The 25,433-nt window shown below is 66.7% G+C and overlaps 1 protein-coding gene and 1 long non-coding RNA gene across 8 annotated transcripts in view; one reads left to right on the plus strand and one right to left on the minus strand.

Annotated features, from left to right (window-relative positions):
- Positions 1-14,970, minus strand: part of INF2 (inverted formin 2) — a 29,002-nt gene extending 14,032 nt beyond the window's left edge. For 3 of the 7 annotated variants that reach the window (XM_020285647.2, XM_076003659.1, XM_076003658.1), the window contains exons 1-5: positions 13,785-13,964; positions 2,207-2,606; positions 947-1,062; positions 718-877; positions 117-150 (exon numbers count right to left, since the gene is read on the minus strand). In XM_020285647.2, the coding sequence (XP_020141236.2) occupies positions 117-150; positions 718-877; positions 947-1,062; positions 2,207-2,606; positions 13,785-13,805 (731 nt within the window). In that variant the 5' untranslated portion in view covers positions 13,806-13,964. Of the gene's footprint in view, positions 1-116; positions 151-717; positions 878-946; positions 1,063-2,206; positions 2,607-13,294; positions 13,417-13,784; positions 13,965-14,818 lie in introns of those variants that run through there. The other 4 variants (XM_012746398.3, XM_012746397.3, XM_020285650.2 and 1 more) reach the window with 3 other exon arrangements.
- A 7,816-nt stretch (positions 14,971-22,786) lies between these two features.
- Positions 22,787-23,701, plus strand: LOC142871360 (uncharacterized). The gene is made up of 2 exons (XR_012919605.1): positions 22,787-23,213; positions 23,355-23,701. It is a non-coding gene; the product is annotated as an uncharacterized LOC142871360 (long non-coding RNA).
- The last annotated feature ends 1,732 nt before the right edge of the window (positions 23,702-25,433 follow it).

The raw sequence follows: 25,433 nt of genomic DNA on the forward strand, positions 1-25,433 counted from the left end.
TCCCTGCCATCTGGAGGTGCTGGCTGGGGAGGTGACTGGGACCCAAGGGGCAGGTGAGCCTGGCTTTGGGGAGCAGCAAAAGGGCAGTGGCAGGACCGGGCACTGTGGCCACTCACCGCAGCCGGGTCAGGATGTCCAGCAGCTGCAGCCCTGGGACAGGACAGACAGACTCAGAAGGGCACAGAGGCTCCCTCCGGCCACCCCTGCCTGCCCCAGGGTCACCTGCATCTCGCACCCTGCCTCCACACCCCGCTGACTTCTGCCACCCGGGGCACCCAGCCCTGCTCTGCTTCTCCTGTGGGACTCCAGGGACGTGAGGCTCTGGAGGGGTGACACTGGGCCGGGCACACAGTGGGGCTTGGTCACAGCAGGATGGGCAGGGCTGAATGTGGGGGTCACACGGCCTGCACCCCTACACCCCCCGCCAGCCTTGCAACTGGGAACTGTCTGGGCTGACGCCCAGGTGCTCTGAGCCTGTGTCCACCGAAGGGGCAGCTGGTGGCAGGAGGCTCCCCAGGCCTGGTGAGCCGGCGCCTTCCTCTGGGACCCGGGGTAGGGGGGACAGGGGCAGGTTCTGTGGGGCCCCAGCTTCCCGGGGGGATGCAGCTTGGGTGGGGCTGGCCCAGGAGGCCCTGGGAAAGGTCTGCCGGGCTCCGGCTGGCAGGAGGGGCTCCCGGGCGGCCCGGGCAGCGCAGGGCCCCGGCGGGGGGTGGTTACCGACAAACTCGCTCCGCAGCTGGGTGCGCGTGCGCAGGTCCTCGGGGCCCAGGATGACGGCGTTGATGACGCTGAGCAGGGTGACGACGTAAGGCACGTTGTCGCTGTCGGAGAGCTCACTCATGATGACGCTGAAGCGGTACTGCTGGCTGCACGCGGTCTGCGGGGAGGAGGGGTCAGGGCGCGCCCAGGTGGGAGCCCCGGCCCGCCCGGCGGTGCCACCGCTCACCTTGTAGTGGTCGAGGGCGTCCAGGGTGAGGGCGTGGCCCTCGGGCGAGTAGATGCACAGGGCGGCCAGCAGCTCGAACACCTGCTTCTTCACCATCACGTTGGACGTGTCCAGGGCTGCCGGGGGCACGCGGGTCTCAGAGGGCCCACCGTCCGCCCTTGCCCCACGGCTGTGCGGCCGGGCTCAGGGCAGACGCCAGGGCTGCTCCGTGCGCCCCAAGCCCACGTCGGGCGCTGGGCAAGGGGCGAGGCCCTGCCGTGCTGTCCTCTCCCCGTGCCCAACCCGCTCCTGGACCACAGGGAAGGGCCTGGAGCCGGGGCACCCCCAGGCATTTCGGGGTCTGCTGAGCTGGCCCAGCTACTCCCGTCCCTGGCTGCGGGCCCACGTTGTTCCCAATCTCAGCCCCGTCTGTGTTTACTGCAGACAGAACCTGGGATGCCTCCTTGCGCCCACAAGGCCCCGCCTCCCACCCCATCCACCAGGCTGTGAAAGACTTGGGTATCTGTCATGTAGCCCCACTGAGAACAGTCACAGAGGACTGTGTCCTGGATTTGTGTCCAGGCCCCTGGGTTGGACACAAATGAGGCGGCCTCTGGCTCACTCATGGAGGCACCTGCTGCCCCCACGGGCCTGGCTGCACCCATCACTGCCACCCCCAGCTGGTCCTGGAGCCCCAAGGGTCAGGGAAACCAGTTGTTGCCATGGAGCAGTCCAGCATGGTGGGCAAGGGTCTCTCCCAAGGGGTCAGGACTGAGCACAACCCAGAGAGACTTCCTGGAGGAGGTGGCAATGAGCTGGCACTGAAAGGATGAGTAAGACCCTGGAAGCATGCAGAGAGCAACCTGGGCAGGGCCCGCTGCTGGGGAAGAAGCCCCCAGGTCCCAGGGCAGGGGACTGGGTAGGAAGGGGGAGCTGGGGAAGGTGCCAGCAGGTGGAGGAGGCCGCCTCCAGCAGGTTTGGGCCAGACCTGGAGCGCTGTGGCTGGGCTGGGGTCAGGGCTGGGAGCCAGGCAGAGGGGAGGCGGGAGCCACTGGGGGACCTGTGATTTTGACCAGGTGGCTCCAGCTGCCACGGCGCGGACGAGGGCCTGGACCAGCACAGGGCCGGCGGGAGGGTGGCTGGAGTCACCGGACTGAGGGGACAGCAGGTGCAGCCGGTGCGGTGCCCACGGTGACCGGGGCTCAGATGCGACCCCGGGAAGCCCTCCCTGCCCGGACCACCCCCGGGCCCTGACTCCTGCCCGTGCGCCGGGAGGCTCACCGAGAGAGAGCTGGCGCGCGTAGGCGGGGTTGCTGAGGATGTACTCGATGCCCCGCGGCGAGTTCATGACGGCGCGCACGCAGCTTATGCAGGTGAGCTGCAGCAGGGCGTCCGCGATGCGCGCCACCCCGCGGCCCGACAGCCGCGCCAGCGCCTCCAGCAGCAGGTCCAGGCCGCTCTGCTCCAGGAACTGCACCATCCAGCCGCCGTCGCTGCTCTCCAGCCGCTTGCGCAGGCCGGAGTAGTTGACCACGGAGGGCATCTGCAGCAGCCGGATGCACAGCTCGGGGTCGGCGCTCTCCAGGTTGGCCTCCGTGGGGTCCGAGTCCTGCGGCCCCAGCTTCTCCTTCAGCGCCGCCCACTTGCGCTGGGCGCCCTCCCTCACCGACATCTTGCCGAGCTGCAGGGCCGGGGGAGAAGAGCCGTCGTCAGCGGCTGGGGCAGGGATGGAGACCACGCCAGCCTGGCACCGGCGGCAGGTGGGGCACAGTCCCCGGCCCGTTTCTCAGTCGCACTTCCTGCTCGGGCGACGGGCCGTGCTGACAGGTCACAGTGGCACTCTGTCCCTTGCCCTGACGAGGGCTGCAAAGCTCCTGGGCCTCCCCCGTGCCCATCCCTGACTGAATCGCCATGGCGCCCAGGGGTGTGGGCAGCAAGGTCCCCACTGCACGCACGAGGACCCGGAGAGGCCTGAAGCCGAGGCCGGGCTGTGCACAGACCAGACCTGGGTGGGCTGCAGAGGCCTGGAGGGCAGCGGCCTCGAGCCAGTGGTGATGAGGCCACAGAAAGGGTCCTTATCTCGCCCCCAGGCTGCTTCCCCTGCCCCAGCGGGCAGGGTCAGATGGGGCAAGTGGCAGGGAGAGCCCAACCCCCAGGCACTTCCTGGGCTGCCCACAGTGCCAGGAGCGAGCTGGGGCCCAGGAGCGAGCTGGGACCCAGGAGCCACCTGGAGGGCCGCTGGGCATGGAATGCCCCCCAGGCAGCCCGGCCAGCCCGGCTCTTCCCTGTGCGTCAGTGTGTCTGCCTGTGCGCAGTGGACAGACAGACAACCGAGACCTCAGCCCTCGGAGTTCTACCGGGATTCAGCCCGGACCCCTCTGGAAGGCCGGGGGGAGGCCTGGCCCAGAAGTACCCCCCCCCCCCCGCGCCTTGCCCCGACGCCTCTCCCCAGAGCAGAATAGCCGGCGGCTGCACCTCTGCTGTCCTCTCCACACCCACCAAGTCCCCCGCCCTGGGCCCAGCGGACTGGGACACTGTGCCCAGCCACAGCCCCTGGGGACTCGCCTCAAAGGTCAGGGGCATCCCAGGCCCTCCTGCGACCATGTATGGCGTGGACCTTATATTTAGCGCTGAAAACGGCCGGGCAGGGTCGTGGCAACACTGAGCTCCACTTAGTCCAGCCCCGGCACTGCAGCCGGCGCCCACGGCTCGAGAGGCAGTTTCTGTGCCGGCTGCCCGGTGGGGAAGCAGCTCCCAGCGCAGCCAGGCTGTGCCCAGGTGCCACAGCTGGAACAGCAGAGCGTGGCTGGACCCCAGCGGGCAGCTCCGGAGCCCTATGTGCCAGACGGCCAGCACAGCGTCACCCCAAGTGCTGCCCAGCCTGGACACAGGACAAGGGGCTGCTGGGGTCACACGGGATCCGGAGGCTGAGTGAGGACAGGCGCCTAGGCCTGTCTCCCAAGGTGGCTGTGGTCCCAGCACCTGCCATCCTCACCTTGGAGGCCCCATCCGCTCCTCCACCATGGGGGTGTCGTGGAGCACCTGCCCCTGCAGCTCCTGGGCCCCGTACCCCGCCTGCCACACAGGGGCCCAGCCTGGAGTTTCAGGCCGTCCAGCCCCCGCCCCACCTGTCCAGTGCCCTGCGAGGCCAGCAGGATCCTCTGGGAAGCAGCCTGATAGGTGGTGGGACCTCTGGCCCACATGGGGACCCACAGACCTTAGTGGAGTCACTTGTGTCTGAGCCGCAGCTCCCTCACCTGCACCTCCAGCATCAGGCTGCTGGGAGCACCTGGGAGGCTGTGGGCGCCCCTCGCCTGCCTGCAACCGGGTGGGTTGTCTGCCCTCCCCTGGCACTAGCAGGGCGGAGAGCCCAGAGTCCCTTCCACCCCATGGTTTTACCCACCCTCCCAGGCCCGGCCCTCTCGGCGTCCACTCACCCAGATGTGTAAGGCCTTCCGGCTGCCTCTGCCCACCCACTCTGGGCCCCATCTCGGGCTGCCGGCCTCCTCCTGGCTTTTCATCACTGCTGACCGTGACCCGCCCCCACTCAGGCAGCCTCGGGTCCCCAAAGCCCCCCGAAGTGGTGGGGGAGGGTTGCTCCTGACACCATGCGCAGCAAGGCAGACAGGCCTCCGCGCTCTCCCACCCACCCTGGGTGCTGCTGCCTAAAGAGGCACCCAGAACTGACCCTCCCTCCCCGCCTCCGTTGGCCGGAGTCCCTGGCGCAGGCTGAGAAGACGGAGCACGAACTCTCCCAGGCCAGGCCTCTGGCATCCAAAGTGTCCTCTTCGGCCAAGAGCCCCAGGGGTCCCTCCATGCACAAACCCTGACCTTTCGGAGACAAGGGGCGTGGCCTTGAGTCGCTGTACCCCAGATTTCCGGATCCCCCGGACACACAGGGGCTTGCTTGTCTGAGCACTGGCCCCCTTGGCACTGCCCTGCCCTCCCTGCCCTGGGCACACCCCGGTCCCCAGGGCTACAGGCTCACTCCTGGGAAGACCCCAGTCCACAGCAGCCCCCTTGGTCTGGGGGCATGGGGAGGAGTGGAGTCACAGCAGTAGGTCCCTGGCCTGGCAGGGTCCTGTGCCCGGTTTCCTGGCGTGTGCTCAGCGTCCTGGGGCCGTGCCCCGCTGGGCGCTGTCTGTGGGGAGCGTGGGGTGCAGGGCTCGGCTGAGCTCGTGTCCTGCTGGGAGAGTGTGCGAGGTGGGGGCCCCTGAGGCCGAGGCCAGAGCTGCCCTCCTCCCTCCGTGATGCCCACCCGGCCAGGCCTGTGCCGGACGCCCCCCTAGAGACGCCCCCACTGCCCGTCGGGATGAGACACTGAACACCACAGGGACAACGGCCAGACCGCACAGAGAGACAGACGCTGACCACAACCTGCGGCAACCATGCGGGAAGCCAAAGCAATCGGCCCCAGACAGCTGGACCTGGTTAATCACTGGCCGCTTCCGTAACTCCTGTCCCTGCTTCCAACTAGGACAAGCGGACAGAGTCAACTGTGTGCCCCAACCTGTCTCACGGGAGCCCACTTCCAGCCGGCCCCCCAGCCCGGCCAGCAGCCCCCGTCGGGGCGTCGCCAGCCTTCCTTGTCTACAAAAACCTTTCCGTGTGTACAGAGAGAAGGTGTAAACAGACACACACACACAGACACGCACACGCAATAAACTATGCTGTCTCGCTGCCTGCGGGCTCTGCCAAGCCCAGCGGCGGCCTCGCCAGCGCAGGCTCCACTCTGACTACAGGCGGCCAAGCGCTGGTTGTGCGTTTCTGCCAGGACCGCAGGTTGCGGGGTCCACAGCTTACTGCCCTCAGGAGCACAGGGCAGGGGCACCAACGCCAGGGGTGGCGGGAGCCTCACTCCTGGGCTTACTGGCTGTGTGCCCAGGGGCAAGTTACTCTGCCTCTCTGTTCTCCATCTGCAAAGGCAGTTGCAAGGAGACCCCACAGACGGAACCGTAGAGCAAGTGCTCAGGAGCGAGTGCTCAGGGCCGACTGTGGACACATGCCAGGCCCTTCCCCCTCTGGCTCTGCCAGGGGGCGTGGCATAGGGCGGGGCCTCAGCGGGACAGCCCAGCGTGCAGGGAGGTGTCATCAGAGTCCCCCACCCTGGCTGCGGGAGTGTCCTCCCCAGGGCGGGGGGGGGGGGGACACAGGCACAGGAGTTTTTGAGCTTCAGAGCTTTGCGCTCTGTAGGGCCCAAGGCTCCGGCCAAACCCCACCCCCTGGGCCAGACCCCACCCCCTGGGCCAGACCCCACCCCCTGGGCCAGACCCCACCCCCTGGGCAGCTGAAGGGTCAGGAGGCCAGGAAGAATCCCCACCTGCCATCCCCACCCCGGGCTTCAACACCCCCGCGCCCCAGCACCAAGGGGACGACTACAGGGGTGGGGCATTTTGTGATGAAGACCCTGAAGCTGTGGGGCTCGCCCCCCAACCATGAGCGGGGTGTTGCCTGGCCTGTGGGGTTTCCACTGGGACAGGCCCATGCCTTCCCCCAGACAGGGGCCCCCGCAGGCCGGGTCTCCCTGGGGTGTGCACGGGGCCAGCCCACCCTTCTGAGCACTCAGCCGACCCTGCACCGCGGGGGCTGCCGGAGGCCCTGGAGGGGAGGGGACGCAGGCCCAGTCCTCAGAGGGCAGCTCCTCAGCACCGCCCGGCCGCCCTCCCCACCTGCGCCCGGCAGCCCAGCCTGGCGACACCGGCACCCACACGCCAGGGCGGCTGCGCTGACTCACGCGGAGCCACCGCCCCTACCTGGGAGTCGCCTGTCAAGCTGGGGGGGCAGGGCCAAAGCGGCCCCCACCAGACCTCAGAGACCACCTGCCCAGCCCCCGCCGTGCAGGCAGAGACACTGGGCCAGGGAGGGTGGGCTCCTGGTGGGCCCGGGCACAGGCTGTGCACAGCTGCGGGGGGGCCCTGCACAGGGTCCACGGCCGGACCGGGAGGTGGCGTGCCCAGGTCCGCATCCCGGGCTCTCGTCGGCCCAGGTCCAGCTCTCCCATCCGTCAGGGAGGACTGAGGGCCACTGGCCTCCGGGAGCCAGCGCTGAGGGTCTAGCCCTCTGTCCAGTCCCTCGGCAGGCTCGACTGGGCCCAGAGGCCCCAGTGACACGTTGGGTGGCTGCCCCCCCACCCCGTGCACCCCTTGTTAGGTAAGGTGGTCGCCCCAGGGTCCCGGCTCCCACAAGGAGCCCGACACTGAGCCTGGCACCTTGGGGTGCTGCCTTCTGGGGCTCTGCCCCCGTTAGGCCGTAAGACTGCCTGGGGCCTGGGGGACCCCAAGGGGATGGGGTGGGTCAGACGCAGGCTGGGCACGCAGCACCGAGGGGCCACGGCAGGACGGACGGCAGCTCTGGGGCGGCCCGCCAGCCGGCGTGGGCCCAGGGCAGGTGCGCGGGCGGAGCCTGTCTTCCAGCGGGTGGGCGGGCAGAACGGCAGGAGAGGGATTCCGGAACCGGGAGGCAGGGGCTGCCACACAGTATTTTTAGCTCCTCCAAGAGCCCAAATTTTTCCACTGCCTGGCAACACCCGGATCCCCAGAACAGCACGCGCTCCTCGCGGCTGCCGGGGTAGCCCAGGCTGTGCGGGCGGGGGAGGCCCAGAGCTGAGCCCGTCCTATCCACGGGGCCTCCTCCCGGCCCTGGCGCGTGCCACCCTCCCCGCCAGGCTGGGCCTCCCGCTGCGGGCAGATCCAGGGAGGGGGCTGTGGGGGAGCCTGGGGGGTGGGAATGTGTGTCCACCCCGGACACCCGTCCGGGGCGTGAGCGTGCAGGGCCAGGGGGTGGCTGAGTCCTCACTGTCCCCTGGCTGCCTCACGTCCAAGGAGCACTCCAGCCCCCCCACACCGAGACAACCCCCCACGCACGCAAGGAGGCCCTGGCAGACCCCTGCGGGGTCCAGCAGCAGGACGGAAGGCCCCTGGGGGGTAGCCACAGTGAAACAAGTTGGAAAACACTGTGGGAAGTGGCCACACTGGGAGTCGGCCACATGCCACCAGGACACCTGCCCGAATGCCAGCAGAAGCTGCATCGGGGGCGAGTGCGGTCGCGTTTGTAACGAGGACAAAAGCACCAAGGGCCTGGAAACCCCCACCAGCATCTCACAGGGCGGCTGAGGTCACAGTGCTCAGGTCACCAGGGAGGATGGGCAGAGCTGGGCGCCGGGGGTCCCTCTCGGCACTCTGGCCAGCGTGAGCCCGGCTGTGTCCCCAGGACCCTGGCAGACGGCAGGCACGGGCCAGGGCGAGGCGCGTCCTCCGTGACCCCACTCTCGGGGTGAGGAACAGGAGCCGGGGGCCCCAGGGAGCCCCATGGGCGGACGTGGCAGGCAGGAAACGCCTCGTGGGGCGGCGGGCGAGCGGGGTCTGGGGAAGTGGGCGTCAGGCCTCTCCGCACGGGCTGGGGCGGCGCAGGGGAGGACAGGAAGTGAGGAGGAGCCATGCCAGGCCAGGCTTTCACTTCCACCTGCACGAGGGTGCGCAGGGACCGCGGTCACCGGAGGGACTCTGGGTCGCCATCCCCTGGGCCGCAGAGAGCAGGGCAGACGGGTGTCCCTGAGGCCCTGGCCACATGTGACACTCCGGGGCTCTGGAGTCTGGGGGCCCGGGGAGAGGCATGGGGAAGGACAAGGAGAGCCGCTGCCCTCAGGCCACTTCCTGAGCACAGGGTCTGCCCAGCACCCTGGCGACTTTTGCGGGTGGTGTGTGCAGATGTGTGATTAGGACGGGGGCGGCAAAGCCACTTGCCAGCCGCAAGAGGCAGGTGGGTTATGAACCTGGGCTGGTCGACCGCAGGCCCCAGCGCCTGGCCACAGACGCCACCTCAGGGGCCGTGCCCATCCCGGCCCTCTGCCGTCCTCAGAGAAAGCCGGTCCTGACCTGGGAGAACTTGGTCCTGCTGGCCGTGTGTCGGTCGGGGCCGCGGGGCGTGCAGCCCCCACTCTGCCCATGCTCGGGACAGCAGGGCGGCCCCTGCCCGCCCACACGCCAGGCCCCCAGGGCTCTGACCCCAGCCCACGTCCGGCAGCTGCTTTTTGAGAAGCAGGGAGAACAAAGGCAGACTGAGATTGGGCGAGAAGCCGAGTGTGCACCCGGCACGGCCAGGGGCCGCCGCCAGGGCCAGGGAGGGGCGGGGCGCCAGGGCCCCAGGAGAGCCAGGCCCCTCCTGGACTCGGTTTCTCCTGTGCAGAATGGCCAGGGTGCCGTCCAGGCACTCGTGGCTCCGACCCTGGTCGGCTGACCCTGCATGGCCTGCACCGCCCCCTCCGGGGTCCCCCTCTGGGCCCCTGCTGTGCAGGCAGCCCCTTGCTCCCCCGCCCCCACGTCCACAGCCTGGGGCCCGCTGAGCGCAGGGGCAGGGCTGCGGGTGTCCCCAAGAGGCTTCTCTTCTCAGGCCACTCACGTCTATACATGTGGGAGACAGAGCCAGGCAGGGGGACAGGCAGCGTCCCTTGCTCATGTTGTCCCCACGGGGCTGGGTGCAGAGCTGACACCTGCCTTCCTGCTGCTGGGCCCAGCGGCGGCAGCTCCAGTTGCACCTGGAGCAAGGATGGGGACCGGGCAGGGATGTGGGGGAGGCAGGTGCACACTGGGGACACTGCCCAGGGCCCAAGAAGATCTGGGGCAGGCACAGATGGGGAGACAGAGGCACCTGAGATGCCATCCCCCCACACAGCTAGCCACGCCACCCCTGCCCGGCGATGGCCAGGACAGCCCAGGCTCGGGGAGGTCCCTGCCCCACCAGTGTCTGCTGGGACCGAGTGTGCTGGGGCCACTGGCTGGGCACAGCGGGGGGCTGGGACTTGGAGGAGATGCAGAGGAACTATCTCAGGGCTGTGTGTCCTGCAGGGCCGCCTGGGCCGTCCCCTGCGTGGGTCAGCCTCAAAGTGAGGCTCTGACATGAGGCCTTAGTGGCACATCTGCAAAATGGGAGCCAGGGGCTGCCTGCCTCAGCTCCCCAAGCGTGGCTCCTGCCTGGCCTCCCATCCACTCAGCGCATCACCCGAGGGCCCTGGTCAGCCCGGCCCCTGCAGTGCTGGCCACACACCCTGCCCAGGGAGGCCTCAGCCTTCACCGTGAGGCTGGCCTGGGGCACAGCTATAGCGGCAAGGGGCCCTCCAGCCTGTGCCCCACCCCTTCTCTCCCACCTAGGACCAGGGGTGCTCAGACTGGGCCCAGCTCCCGGGAAGGGGTGGTGGAAAGAACAGTGGTAGACATGAGTGAGGCCCTGCTGGGGTACCCCTGACCCTGCAGAGCCCATGATCCCCGCCAGGGCCCAGCCAGGCCTCGGGCACGCCCACGCACCCCTCCTGAGTGCACACGCCGTCCCCAGTGGGAACGAGCTGAGGGACAGAGGCTCAGGAGGGCCCCGCCCCGCCCTTCTCCTGGACCCTCCCCTCCCTCGGTTTCCTGTGGCGGGGCGCAGCTGGGAAAAGCTGCAGGCGGAAGTGGGAAGTGGCCCTGGCCCTTGCCCTTGGCTGTTCTGTCCTGAGAGCGGGCTGGGACGGGGCCTCGGCTTTGGTCTTCCCCCACACTGCAGCCCCCAACCGGCCCCCCTGTTGCGAGGAACTATGGCTGCAGGGCCCAGGACGCCGGCCCTTGGCCAGTGTCTGTCTGCGTGGGCTGCTCCCGGGTGCTCGGGTGGGGGGGTGAGCCTGCGCCCGCCCCACTCGGATGCCCAGGAAGGGCCACTTGGCCAGGACGAAGCCTCCCATTCCCAGGGCGGTGGTTCCAGGGCCCCCCGAGTGAGCACTGTGGTGGGGACGGGGGTGGCAGGGACAGCCCTGGCCTCCAGCTCTCCAGGGGGCTGGCCCGTCCTCACCCGAGCCCCAGTAAGCGCCTGGGTCTCACAGGGGGGTGGGGGGGCACGAAGGGTTTTATAAGTGCCTCTGGTCGGGATGGATGATGTCACTGAGTCCATAACCCAACAGCTCTGTGCCTCAGTTTCCCCATCTGTGAAAAGGACGCCGTTTGCAGGACCCACCCCCACCAGGATGGAGAGGTCGGAGGTCACATGCGGGAAGGCGCAGGCTGGCTCTTCTCCCGGCTCAGCCCTTGCCCACATCCCTTCAGAGAGGACGCCCCAAGCTGCGCCCCCCCCCTTATTTAGACAGGTACTGAGAGAGGACGGGCAACGAGGCCCCGTGGGAGGACAGGCCCAGTCCGCTCTCTTGGCCTGGCAGTCGCCACGGAGGCCACCCCGTGCACCGGATGCTGTGTGAGCAGACCCCACACCGGCTCAGCTCTCAGGGCAGACTGGGCAGGACCCTCCTTCCTAGGGTGGGGCTGGAGGGGCTGGGGGCCTCCCTAACAGGAGGTCACATGGTGGGACCCTGCTCCAATCTCCAGTGACAGGGAGCTCTCCCCCTTCCACTCACTCCCTCCTTCATACCTGGTAGGCATCAGCCTCCTTGTCCTCCACACTGGGTGTCCCGAGCCTGGCTCTGCTGTGGCCCCTGGGGACAGCCCTGCAGAGACTGATCCTGCGGCCTGGCCTCTACCTCCTAGCCCAGGTGGTGTCCCTTCCCCAATGCACTGTGTCCACAGGGCCACGAATCGTGCAGGTATTAGACACCTGCTGTGTGCAAGGCCAAGTAGGGGAGGGAGCCCCATCCCTCAGGCCATGGGGAACTTGACCTCTGGGCACTGCAAAGGGCCAGGGCTTAGCTGGCTTCAGAGGACGGCCACCGCCCCCGGCCAGAGCTGGCCGGCCGCGTCGTGCCTGCACCCACAGCCGCACCCTGTTATTATCCAGCCATCACTCACCCTCCTACAGCCGGCACGAACCTGGTAACTTTTCCAGCCTGGGAAGCAACTGCACTTTGATGAAGTTGAACGGAGTCTATTTAAGGCGGGAGCTCCCGGGTCCCCGCATGTGAGGTGTGTGCAATTAGCTCCGACAGCCGTCAGCACCTCCACAGAGCGTGGGGGGGGGGCGCACCTGAAGGTTAACTCTGCCGCTCAGGAGGCCTCGCTGCGGAGGAGCAGAACCCTCAAGGGGCAGCCCACTGGGGTGGGTCATGGGGCAGCCCCTCAGTCCTTCTCCCCAGGGACCTTTGTGGTCTGTTGCCCACGTCAGTCCAGATCTTCAACTCTTGGAGGAGGGATGAGAAGGTGGGGCCGAGCAGCAGCCAGCTCCTACCTGGCCCCAGGAGAGGTCTCCTGTGCCAGCCTGGCTGTTTAAACAGAAAGCTGCTGCTGCCCCGGTGGGGGGTGGGCAGCGTGAGGGCTCAGACCCCACACCTGGGGCCCCAGCCAGCACCTGCACCAGGGGCTGCCGCACCCACTCCAAATGCCCCCTGCCCGGCATGGCACCCTGAGGGGCTCGGAGCATTTGCTCCGGGTCCTTCCCCACTGCAGGGCGGCAGGGAGCAGGTCTATGCCATAGCCACTGTCCCCAGCCTCCGGAGTGCAGATGTGGAAACTGGGGCCCTGAGGAGGCAAGTGTCCTGCCCAGGCCTGGCTGCTGGGGCACAGGGACTCGTGGGAAGGGAGCTCCGGCTCCCGTTAGGGTGTGCCTGACCTCTGGCACCTGGTTCCTGGCCAGGCAGGGTCACAGCCCTCTTTGCCACTCTGACTCCTGGTGTCCAGCTGGGCAGGTGGTCACAACTGAGGCCCACACTGTGCAACCTGGAGCCCAGGGGGCAGAGCCTTAGAAGGCCCAGACCTACCACCTCCCCCACACCTGTGCTCCTCAGGGGCGGCTGGGGGCTGGTCAGAGAAACAGCTGGTCACCCTGGCTCTCCTGACGTTATGGTCACTCCTGAGGTTACTCCCCAGGAAGAGGGTTCACAGCTGGGGCTGAGGGGCCCCAGGGATAGCCTCCTACCCCACCCAGAAGGACAGAGCACTGTGACAGGGGCTCATTCTTCCCAGCCTGCCAGTGGGGGTTGCGGTGCGCCGTGTGCGCCCACCTGCGTGGGCAGCTAGGAACCACGCAGTCAGGGTGGGGCTGCAGACCGGCGTGCGCCTTGGGGTGCCACCCGGCGGCGGACCCGAAGTTGAAGTTTATTTTCCCAACTGTGGCTGATTCATGGTCAGGATGTGGCAGCCGCGAGGCGGGGAAGTCCCGCCTGCCAGGAGGAGGCTGGCCGACCCTGGGCCCTCCACTGTGCGAGCAGCGCGCGCGGGCCCCGACCCCGCGCCCGGGCCGCAGTCCCGGGCGAGGCGCGCAGAGTCGGTGGGTCCAGGGACGCCCTGGGGCCCCCGCCCAGGAACTAGGGCCCCAGCCGCCCTGCGCCGCGGGACCGGTCGTCGCCCCCCGGGGAGCAGCGCTGCTACCCGGAGCCCCACTCCCAGCCCCAAGCGCGCCCTGCCTCGTTCGGAACTCAGTTTCCCCCGGGACTCGTGGTGGGCCCGGAGGCCGCGGACTTACCGGGTGGAGCGGCGGCCGAAGGGCGGAGGGCGGAGGGCGGCTGGCGCTCAGGCCGGGCCGGGCCAGGGGCTGCGGGCAGCCAGCACCCACTGCGGCGCTCCGCGGGGCTCCCACTGGGGCGCAGGGCGGGCGCAGGGCGGGCACAGGGCGGGCACAGGGCGGGGCGGCCCCACCCCTTCCTCCCGCCGGCCCCGCCCGCCAGCAGCCACGTGGGGCGCGCGCGGGGGCGGGGGGTCGCCAGGTAGGCCCGCCTACTCTGGCCGGCCCGCGGGGGGCACTGGGCGGATAGCCCCAAGTCTGTAGATCCCCGAGCCGCCCCTTCCCGGCAGCTGCTCCGTCTTCTGGTGGGCGGGGAGGGAGATGGGCTTCGGAGACCTAGCAGCCAGCCGGACCCCCGCCCGCTGTCGCTGTCCCCCCTTCCCTGCTCTCCACCGTCCACGGCCTCCAGGTCCGCCCCACCCGCAGCGACCCATCAGGTCGGCCTACGCACCTGGCGGTGGGACGGGCTCATCTCCCCAAGCCCAGGAACGCGCGGCCGCACTGAGTTCCCACGCGTGGGCTCCTCCGAGAGGAGCGCATCTGCATAGCCTCCGCCTCCTGCGCTCCCCACGCCCGCGCTGCGGGCGCTGGGCTGCTCTGGGCAGCCCCGCTTTGCTGGTGGTGGAGGCGACATCCCTGGGAAACGCCCTCCTCCCAGCAGCGCGGGTGCCTGGTTGGGCGGCGTTCTCTGCCACCCCCTTCCTGTCCTGCCTCCTCTGTCCTCCTGCGTGGTGGGCTCCCCACCACCCCACGTGCACGCGTGGCCCCACGGTAGGCTCTGGCCTGGCTGGATGACAGAGCCAGGCCCCCAGCTCTGGAAGTCCCTTCTGATGTCTAACCCTGGGTCAGAGCTCACGGAAGGCAGAATGCACCAGGGGCCAGGGGAAGGGTGCCTTGGCGGAGGGCAGAGGCAAGAGGCCCCTCTGGTTCCCAACCTGATGGAAGAGGCACCACACCTGTCCTGAGGACCTGCTCCAGCACTCACTGTGTGACCCTAGGCTGGGCCATGGCCCTGCTGAGCCTCAGTTTCCCCATCTGTGTAATACAGCCACTGCAAAGGTTGTATCCAGGGTCAGATGAGAACGGGTGGAGAGAGTGTCTCCACTGATTTGTGTCTTGACAAATCTCTCCCAAGGGTCTGCTCTGCGTAGACCATGGGGACAGGTCTGGTGACAGAGGGCCACAGGCAGAGGGAGGGGCTCCGGACGCAGACCCTTCAGACCTGAGGCCAGGTGGCTCCCCCTTACCGCAGCTTCTGCCTTGGGGCCGACCACATGCCCTCTAGGGGCTCCTGTGCTCCCTCTTGGTGGGGATGTGCCCCACGCTTGCTGGCTTGGAGACGTCCCCTCCCTGCGTGTGCAGACCCTGCCCAGGCCCAGCAGTCTCGGCTGGAAGTCTCCTTGGCTCAGCCCCGAGGCAGGAGTGCTTCTGGCAGCCGTGCTGAGTGCCAGGAGCCCAGGAGAGCCAGCCAAGGCGGGAGCTTACCGGCTCCTGGACACCCTCCAGCCTGGGAACGGTGGCGTGGCCGCTGTTAGACAGGGACTCAGCAATTCTTGGAATGCACCTGGAGGCAGGCCAACCCTCTGCACGGCTCCGTCCTCTCCCCACCCTCACAGCAGGAAGCTTCCTGCCCCTCAGTGCTGGTTTCAGCCTTCCCCTGAGCTCTCCCGGCCCCCAGCAGTTGGTGCTGGGGTGGGGGTGGGGGTGGAGGGCGTGGCCGGCTGACTCATCTCCGTCTGGGGCTGGCGCCTGGCTGCAGCCACTCTGGTCAGTGGGTGTGTTTGTTGATCCAGTGGATGGAGGAAATAGGACATAGGACGGTGGGGAGTGAGCTTCAGCTCCGGGCTGGGGGAGACACTCCACTGGGCAGGCGGAGTTGTCCGGGGCCTCCCCCACCCCTGCCCACCGGCTCTTGTCCACCTGGGCCTGGGGAAGGCTCAGAGTCCTGAGCCTCACCCAGAGACTGGAGCAGGTGGCCTGGCGTGGGCCCCCTGGCACTTCTGCAGCACGCAAAGGTGTGAGGACCCCTGCCCTGACCGGGAGGCTCGGTACCCCCAGGGCTGGCTCTCGCTCGGGGCTTTCTCTCTTGTGCTGAGGTCCCGGCATCTCGGGGTGCTGTGCTGCACCCCAGGGCCAGGGCAGCCACCACGGGCAGGATCATGGTGAGGAAGGCAGAGTGGACGGCTTCCGTAGCGAAAGGCTGCAGAAGTCCTGAGGGTGGCAGGTAGTGCGGAGGAGGACTTCAACCGGATTAGGGATGACTCGTGTGTGCATGCGTGTCTGTGCATGTGTGTGCATGCATGTCTGTGTGTGTGTGTGCGCGCATGCGCGTGTACAGTGGGCAGCTGAGGTCAGAGGTCGGGCAGGGAGTATGGATGCGGATCTCAGAGGGGACTTTCCCTCAATCTTGGATCCACCATGTCCAGGGCACGGGGTCCCAGCTTCGTGGGGTCAAACTCACCGTACCCACTGATTTCCGGACATACACAAGGCCCACCATCCCCTCTGCTCCTCCAGGCCTCCCTGGCTCCGCCCCAGCCCCTTCCAAGCTTGCTTCCTTTCCCAGAGGTGGAGAGGAGGACACTGCCCAGCACACTGGCCCCATCTGACTCGAGGAGGTTCTTTCTAGAAGCCATGGCCTGCCTGGCAGCTCCCCTCCAGGGAGCTGGGGCGGACCAGTGCCTGCCTATGGCTGCCCAAGAGCAAGGACGTGCAGGCACACGCAGCCTGGCACACTGGCACAGCCGGGGGGGGCACACGTGCCGGGACACGGATGAGCAGAGAGCCGCACCCCCCAGCCGACACGCTGGGGCCGTAGTGAGGGTGGCCCTGCCACGCAGGCCTGGAGCGCTGGCCTCTGCTTGGGAGGCAGAAAGCAGAGGTGGGGTGAGGGGGTGAGCGCAGGCAGGCCTGGGCGCCGCCAGCTGGAGTTGTGCTGGTGGCAGGCAGGCAGGCGTGGGCGGCTTCGGGAGAGAGTCCTCCCCCCGTGGGGGTGTGGTGCCAAGCCAGGACAGCCCTGCCTGCAGCAGGTGGCCACTTGCAGGCGGAAAGGACCACCTGGGCTCTCTCAGGGAGCCCAGGCAGCAGCCCAGCCTTGGGTTCATTTCCTTGCCATCCAGCACCCAGAATGCTTCTCATCTTTTTCCTTTTGGAACATTTGTTCTTTTGCATCCTAGTGGGATGGCCTGAGACAACCTCTGACGCTGTTGCAGAATGAAGCAAAGGAAAACATGCCCACTCACCTGCTCACCTACCCATTGCACCCATGCACTCACCCACCTACCCACCCAGCATCCATCCTTTCACCCACCCACCAGCTCACCTACCCACTGCACCCATCCACCCACCCAGCATCCGTCCTTTCACCCACCCACTCGCTCACCTACCCACTGCACCCATCCACCCACCCAGCATCCGTCCTTTCACCCACCCACCCGCTCACCTACCCACTGCACCCATCCACCCACCCAGCATCCGTCCTTTCACCCACCCACCCGCTCACCTACCCACTGCACCCATCCACCCACCCAGCATCCGTCTTTTCACCCACTACCTGCTCACCTACCCACTGCACCCATCCACCCACCCAGCATCCGTCCTTTCACCCACCCACCGGCTCACCTACCCACTGCACCCATCCACCCACCCAGCATCCGTCCTTTCACCCACCCACCCGCTCACCTACCCACTGCACCAATCCACCCACCCAGCATCCGTCCTTTCACCCACCCACCCGCTCACCTACCCACTGCACCCATCCACCCACCCAGCATCCGTCCTTTCACCCACCCACCCGCTCACCTACCCACTGCACCCACCCACCCACCCAGCATCCGTCCTTTCACCCACCCACCCGCTCACCTACCCACTGCACCCATCCACCCACCCAGCATCCGTCCTTTCACCCACCCACCTGCTCACCTACCCACTGCACCCACCTACCCACCCAGCATCCGTCCTTTCACCCACCCACCCGCTCACCTACCCACTGCACCCATCCACCCACCCAGCATCCGTCCTTTCACCCACCCACCTGCTAATATACCCACTGCACCCATCCACCCATCCACCCACCCAGCATCCGTCCTTTCACCCACCCACCCGCTCACCTACCCACTGCACCCATCCACCCACCCAGCATCCGTCCTTTCACCCACCCACCCGCTCACCTACCCACTGCACCCACCCACCCACCCAGCATCCGTCCTTTCACCCACCCACCCGCTCACCTACCCACTGCACCCACCTACCCACCCAGCATCCGTCCTTTCACCCACCCACCCGCTCACCTACCCACTGCACCCATCCACCCACCCAGCATCCGTCCTTTCACCCACCCACCTGCTCACCTACCCACTGCACCCATCCACCCACCCAGCATCCGTCCTTTCACCCACCCACCCGCTCACCTACCCACTGCACCCATCCACCCACCCAGCATCCGTCCTTTCACCCACCCACCTGCTAATATACCCACTGCACCCATCCACCCATCTACCCACCCAGCATCCGTCCTTTCACCCACCCACCTGCTAATATACCCACTGCACCCATCCACCCATCCACCCACCCAGCATCCGTCCTTTCACCCACCCACCTGCTCACCTACCCACTGCACCCATCCACCCACCCAGCATCCGTCCTTTCACCCACCCACCCGCTCACCTACCCACTGCACCCACCCACCCACCCAGCATCCGTCCTTTCACCCACCCACCCGCTCACCTACCCACTGCACCCATCCACCCACCCAGCATCCGTCCTTTCACCCACCCACCCGCTCACCTACCCACTGCACCCACCCACCCAGCATCCGTCCTTTCACCCACCCACCCGCTCACCTACCCACTGCACCCACCCACCCACCCAGCATCCGTCCTTTCACCCACCCACCTGCTCACCTACCCACTGCACCCACCTACCCACCCAGCATCCTTCCTTTCACCCACCCACCCGCTCACCTACCCACTGCACCCATCCACCTACCCAGCATCCGTCCTTTCACCCACCCACCCGCTCACCTACCCACTGCACCCATCCACCCACCCAGCATCCGTCCTTTCACCCACCCACCCGCTCACCTACCCACTGCACCCAGCCACCCACCCAGCATCCGTCCTTTCACCCACCCACCCGCTCACCTACCCACTGCACCCATCCACCCACCCAGCATCTGTCCTTTCACCCACCCACCCGCTCACCTACCCACTGCACCCATCCACCCACCCAGCATCCGTCCTTTCACCCACCCACCCGCTCACCTACCCACTGCACCCATCCACCCACCCAGCATCCGTCCTTTCACCCACCCACCCGCTCACCTACCCACTGCACCCACCTACCCACCCAGCATCCGTCCTTTCACCCACCCACCCGCTCACCTACCCACTGCACCCATCCACCCACCCAGCATCCGTCCTTTCACCCACCCACCCGCTCACCTACCCACTGCACCCACCTACCCACCCAGCATCCTTCCTTTCACCCACCCACCCGCTCACCTACCCACTGCACCCATCCACCCACCCAGCATCCGTCCTTTCACCCACCCACCCGCTCACCTACCCACTGCACCCATCCACCCACCCAGCATCGGTCCTTTCACCCACCCACCCGCTCACCTACCCACTGCACCCACCTACCCACCCAGCATCCGTCCTTTCACCCACCCACCCGCTCACCTACCCACTGCACCCACCTACCCACCCAGCATCCGTCCTTTCACCCACCCACCCGCTCACCTACCCACTGCACCCACCTACCCACCCAGCATCCGTCCTTTCACCCACCCACCTGCTAATATACCCACTGCACCCATCCACCCACCCAGCATCCGTCCTTTCACCCACCCACCTGCTCACCTACCCACTGCACCCACCTACCCACCCAGCATCCGTCCTTTCACCCACCCACCCGCTCACCTACCCACTGCACCCATCCACCCACCCAGCATCCGTCCTTTCACCCACCCACCCGCTCACCTACCCACTGCACCCATCCACCCACCCAGCATCCGTCCTTTCACCCACCCACCCGCTCACCTACCCACTGCACCCATCCACCCACCCAGCATCCGTCCTTTCACCCACCCACCCGCTCACCTACCCACTGCATCCATCCACCCACCCAGCATCCGTCCTTTCACCCACCCACCTGCTCACCTACCCACTGCACCCATCCACCCACCCAGCATCCGTCCTTTCACCCACCCACCTGCTCACCTACCCACTGCACCCATCCACCCACCCAGCATCCGTCCTTTCACCCACCCACCCGCTCACCTACCCACTGCACCCATCCACCCACCCAGCATCCGTCCTTTCACCCACCCACCCGCTCACCTACCCACTGCACCCAGCCACCCATCTACCCACTCACCCAGCCTCTGTCCTTTCACCCACCCACCTACTCATCTATCTACCTACACCCACCCACTCACCCACATAGCATCCATCCTTTTACTCACCCAGCTTCCCATCTACCCACCTGCACCCATCTACCCATCCACCTACCCATCTACCCATCTATCCATCTGCACCCACCCACCCACCAACCCAGCCACCCAGCATCTGTCCTTTTACCCACCCACCCGGCCATTCACTCGCTCCCAGCCATTCACTGCCCATCTATTCATCCATCCAACCACCCACCTCTCTATCGACCCATGAATCCATCCATCTACCTATTCATGCACCCATCTATCCACCCACCTACCCATCTATCCATCCACTCATTATCATCCATCCATCTATCCACCCACCCACCCATCTGTCCAACTGCCCATCCACCCACCCACCCACCCATCTAGCCACCTAACAATCTATCCACCCACCCATCCATCATCCACCCACCCATCCATCATCCACCCACCCATCCATCATCTACCCACCCATCCATCATCCACCCACCCACCCATCCGGCTGCAGCACCTTAGGCAGATGATCATCTCTGATCTTCCCTGACACCACTGGACAGGTGACAGCAGCGGGGAGGCAGCGGCAGGCCCTGGCCCCTCCCCCAGCACCCCTGCCTCTCCCTCAGCTCCACTGCTCTGTGTCCTGGCAGCTTTGGCGGCCGTGGCCTCAACGCCCCTCGTGGCAGCGTCTCAGCATGTCCCAAATTTCCCCTGCGTTTCTCAGTACCGGCTCTGGAGAGCAGCCGAGTGCCAGCCTGTCTGTGCGGGAGGCTGACGTGGGTCAGGCCTACCCCTGGTCTGGGGAGGGAGGCAGGAGCTGGGAACAGGCAGCTGCTCTTCGAGGGGACCGTGGTGGGGCGGTCAGTCAGGGGCACGGGTCGGGCAGGACCCTGAGTCCTCTTCGTCCGACTCTCCCTCCCTCTCGCTCATACACAGCGTAGAATCTCATTATTTGCAGATTCCGTGGCTATGCTTGCCTGCAGCTGGGGCAAGGGAGGCTGCGCCGTCTTGTGTCGGCTCGTGCCGTGAACAAATGTCCTTTTCTGTGTCTATTTGTGCCTCGTTATTTTGCATTTTGGGGCTTTTTGGTGATTTTACTTTTAAAATGGCCCAGGCATGGTGCTGCTGCGGGAGCCGGTTCTGTATTCGTATTTGCAGATTCAGTGTTTGCAGCAGGCCCTGCCCCGCCCCCACCGGCTGTCTCCTGCCTGCCCGGCACCTTCCCAGCACAGCCCTCCTTTCCCTGCGGAGCAGCAGGGAGGTTTGAAGGATGAAAATAAGCAAAAACCCAAACCCAAACGCGAGTCTGTACACGCAGGGGCCGTTGCTGTGGGGTCTCCCCCAGGCCTCGCACAGGCTGCTGGCCAAATGGGGGAGCCCCAGGGCCCTGTCCCCAGACGTCTGTGGGCCCTCACGGACGTCCCCCCTTGCCCTGCGGCCCCGAAGAATTACTGTTCTCTCCTCTTTCCTACGGGCCTCTCTGCGCTTCCTGCCCTGCCCAGACTCCAGTCCCAGGCCTGCCTGGCCCCGGGTCTCGACACTGACCCACCGAGCCGTGTGGGGTCCGCCAGCTCCGCCCGCCCTGCCCAGACTCCAGTTCCAGGCCTGCCTGGCCCCGGTCTCGACACTGACCCACCAAGGCCCCGGGTCACGACACTGACCCACCGAGCCGTGTGGGGTCCGCCAGCTCCGCCCGCCCTGCCCAGACTCCAGTTCCAGGCCTGCCTGGCCCCGGTCTCGACACTGACCCACCAAGGCCCCGGGTCACGACACTGACCCACCGAGCCGTGTGGGGTCCGCCAGCTCCGCCCGCCCTGCCTCCCCAGGGCGCCCCACAGTGACCCCGATGCCCTCCGCTCCCTGTGTCCTTCCATCCCTGGTGCCTCAGTATCACCTTGGCCTCATGTTCACAGGGAAATAGAGATCAAGGTCTGATTTCACCTGGAGTCACAGTTGCTGAGGGGGGGCGTTGCAGATCGAGGGGGCTCCTTGGTCCGTTGCTCGGGCACGGGCCTCGCTGCTTCCGGGACTTGTTGCTCGTGAGTGCTGCCGAGGGCCTAAACCGAGCCTGGAGATAACAAGGCCTTTCCGGAAGCCTCCGCCGGCTCGCAGCCCAGCTGTGGCCTTAGCAGCACTTGCCTGGCGTCTCCGAGGGGCCGAGCCCACCAGGCTCTCTGTGGATGCCGACTCCCGTTTTCCGTCTGTCACGCTGTAATCGTCGGGCTTTGCTTGTCGGACGCGTGCAAACCCACAGCGTGAGTGAGCCCCCCGGCCAGGGGAGCCCAGCAGCGCACGGTCCGCTTTCTCTTCCGCAGGCTGGCGTTGGTCTAGGGTGAACTCCGTGTGTGTGCATGCACGCACGTGTGTGCATGTTTGTGCGTGTGTGTACATGTGTGCGCGCGTTTGTGTGCACACACATGTGTTTGTGTGCGCGCATGTGTGTGAGCATACGTGTACATGTGTGTGCGCATGTGTGAGCATACGTGTACATGTGCGTGTGTGTGCATGTGCGTGTGAATTCTCCCTGGGACGTGGCTTCCGGGGTCTAGTACCTGAGCAGCAATGTGACTGGTTCAGTTCCATCCAGAGGTCCCTGACCTTGGCTAACAGAGCCTGGGCCTTTTGGGGGGCTCCCCTGGTGCTGACGCAGGGTGGCTGTGTCCTCCTCTGGAAGCTGCTGACTCAGGGCCTGAGTCACCGCCCACCTCCCTAGAGGGAGCAGGGTGGGGGATGGGCAGGCTGGGAGTGCAGGGGGGATGGGTGTGGCTGTGAGCCACCCACGGCTGCATTCCACAATCCATTCCAGAACCAGAGCCTGGCCCGCCGGCCGCCTGCGGGGGGGGGGGGGGGGGGGGGGGGGGGAGGGCTCCCCTAGAGGCCAGGAACAGCCCGTGGACAGTGTGGCCGCTGGGCCGTGGCTGGGCCGTGGAGAGGGGGCTGCAGCCGGACGCCTGTCTGGATCCTGGCTCTGCTGCTCCCCAGCTTCCCTGGGCTGCCAGCGGCTGGGGTCCCCCGGCCTGGGTAAGGTGGGGACAGTGACAGCAATCCCACCTCCCAGGGCTGCTGTGGGTCGGATGGGGCAGGGTGTGCAGAGTCCTCTGAGCAGTGCCCAGCTGTGGTCAGTCAAAGTGACCTAGGTGCCAGGCGTGGGCAGGAGGTGGGACCAGCAGGCGAGTGGCCCGGTCAGCAGCCCGGCCAGAGTCCAGGGGTGAGGCGGCAGGGCCGCGTCAGATGGGTCGGGAGGGCTCCTGGCACTCACCTGAGATCAGGGAGGGGATGGGCTCGTTCCAAGAGCCGGGGAGGGACGAGGGCTCTGGGGACCCTGACCTGCAGGGGCCGAGAGGAACAGGGCCAGGTGGAGGGGGTGACGTGGGGCAGATCCGTGGGATCTGGCGAATGTGTAGTGACAGCGGAGGACACGCGAAGATCACGGGACATGCCTAATCCATGGTTTCCCAGTGGCAGGTAAAGATCGGCCCCGCAGGTTCTCTTCCAACAGGCACCTGCAGGGGTTCCGTTTGCACAACTTCCCCAGAGCTGAGTGGACGGAAGGGAGATGGGAATCGCCCTCTTTCAGAATTCATTTTTGAGAATCTGCTTTTGCAGAGCCCCCGGGTAAACAGCAGGAGAGGAGCCACGGCCTCGGCCGCTCTGAGGCTCTAAGGACGGAGTCGGATGCTAAGCCCTTCTCCAAGGACGGCCGGAAACCGAGTCTTGGGCTGTGACACCTTGCAGTGTTTGCCACACACCTGCTGCCGCTTTCCTTATCAGCTGACAGCCGCCACTGTGTTTTTTCTTTGCCCCCCTCGAATTCAGTGAGCTTCGTGGCCTCGGGTTGGCTCCCCCTTCTCTTTCTTTGGGCTGCCACGCCGTCTCCCTGCTCTCTTCCCCCCCATTTCCTTCTCTCTTTCTCTCTCTCCTCCTTCTCCAAAAGGATAAACTTTATTTTTTTACTTTCGTATCTTTATTTTTGCCCCTGTTGTGTGAACACCTACCAGTCCTTCCACCCTAACGATTGGGGGGTGTGAGTCCGTGAGTGTGAACAGGGAGTGCGTGTTTCGGGGGGTCAGGGGATCAGCCTTTGCTCCCTGCAAAGGCAGCCTGGGCACCGCCCAGCCCCAGGAGGACTGTGGGTGCTGCTGGGGGCCCGGCAGTGGAGGCAGCAGCCCCGGGGGCTTTGGGCTGAGGGTGAGGCAGGCTCACACACAGCTGGCAAAGGATTGGGGGCCCCTGGTCGAGTGGCCACCACTGTGTTGCCCACGCTGCCCGCTCAGCCCAGGGCCCTCTGGGGAAGCCAACATCCGGGATCCCTCCAGGAGAGCCCCTCCCCCCACCCTGCCCGCGGTCCTTTCTGGGAACTGGGCCTGCAGTGGCCAGAGCTACAGGCTGGGCCACGCCCAGGACACTGGCGGCTTTGTCTCCTTCTGGCCCTGGGGGGCAGCTTAGCTGTGGCCTGGCCTTGTCATCGTCCTCACTGGTGTGGTTGTGGGCAGCTGCCCAGGGCCCAGAGCACAAAGCACCCCACACCCGCTTCCGCCCCCCAGGACTCCCCCACCCTCCAGCAGCCCGCTTGGTGGGGGCTTCATTGTTCCCAACCTGCAGATGCACAAACTAAGGCTCAAAGCAGGGAGCAGCTGGCAGGAGACTGGAGGACAGCCGATGGCAAGGCTGGAGTCTGCCCAGCTGGGGGACAGGGCCTCTAGGCATGGCTGTGGGGGCTCCGGGGGGCTCGAGAGGGGCCGTAGCCAAGAAACAGCTGGACCTGCCTGGCTCAGGCCAACCACAGCCTCCCAGTGGGGGGCCTCTCGCCTGGTCTGGCCGTCCTGGGCACCAGGCACCTGCACAAACCCAACTGGGCGGGCGTCCAGTGTTGGGGTCCAGAGTCCCAGACCACTGCCTGGGTGAGGTGCTCCGGCTCCTGGAGTCTTGGTCTCCACAGCTGTCAACCAGGACTGTGGCTGGGTGGGGGCCAGGGCTGGGGGTCCCGCAGCCTGTCCTACTGTGGGTTCAGCAGTAGGACAGGCTGCGGACCTGTCCTACTGGAGCAGCCTCAGGTGCCAGGGCCCCGCCCAGAGCAAAGGGAGGAGGATCGAGGGGTGGGGTGGGGGAGGCAGGGGCTCTGGGTGCTCCCAGCGCTGGCTGAGAGGGGGTTTCTGGGGTTCCACTGAGCTGAGAGTATCTCTGGGGGCTTCTGCGGAGGGGCCCCCAGCTCAGAGCAAGACCAGGCTCCACTTTGGGGGGCCAGCGTCCAGGGAGACTCCTGGGAGGGCTCAGGTCCGGGTGCCCAGCTCCTGCAGTGACCCAGGCTGGCCCAGCGGCTGCTTTGGACTTTCCTCCGGCGCCCATCTCCCCAGGCTCAGCTCTCCCTGCTGGGCCGGGGTAGGTACATCACTGTCACCACAGCTTGGGAGCCGCCTGGACACACCGTGTATCCCTGAGCCCTGGGCTGCAGTCCCGCCCGCCCAGGCCTGCCCGCCGTACTGCGGGTGCTGGATGACCCCAGGGTCGGCCCAGGCTGGGGACGGGCGGCCCTTTCCTCCCCACTCCTCAGCCCAGCACCCCAGATGCAGATGCAGGGAGGGTGCGGGGAGCCCCGGGCCCCGCTGGGGCGGGGGAGGCAGGCTGCCTGCCGCTGTGTGGGGGCCGGGAGGCAGCTGCTTTCCCGAGTCACGCTCCGGAAAACCA

The sequence above is a fragment of the Microcebus murinus genome, chromosome 6 (genome assembly GCF_040939455.1).
Source record: "Microcebus murinus isolate Inina chromosome 6, M.murinus_Inina_mat1.0, whole genome shotgun sequence".
NCBI classification, from domain to species: Eukaryota; Metazoa; Chordata; class Mammalia; order Primates; family Cheirogaleidae; genus Microcebus; species Microcebus murinus.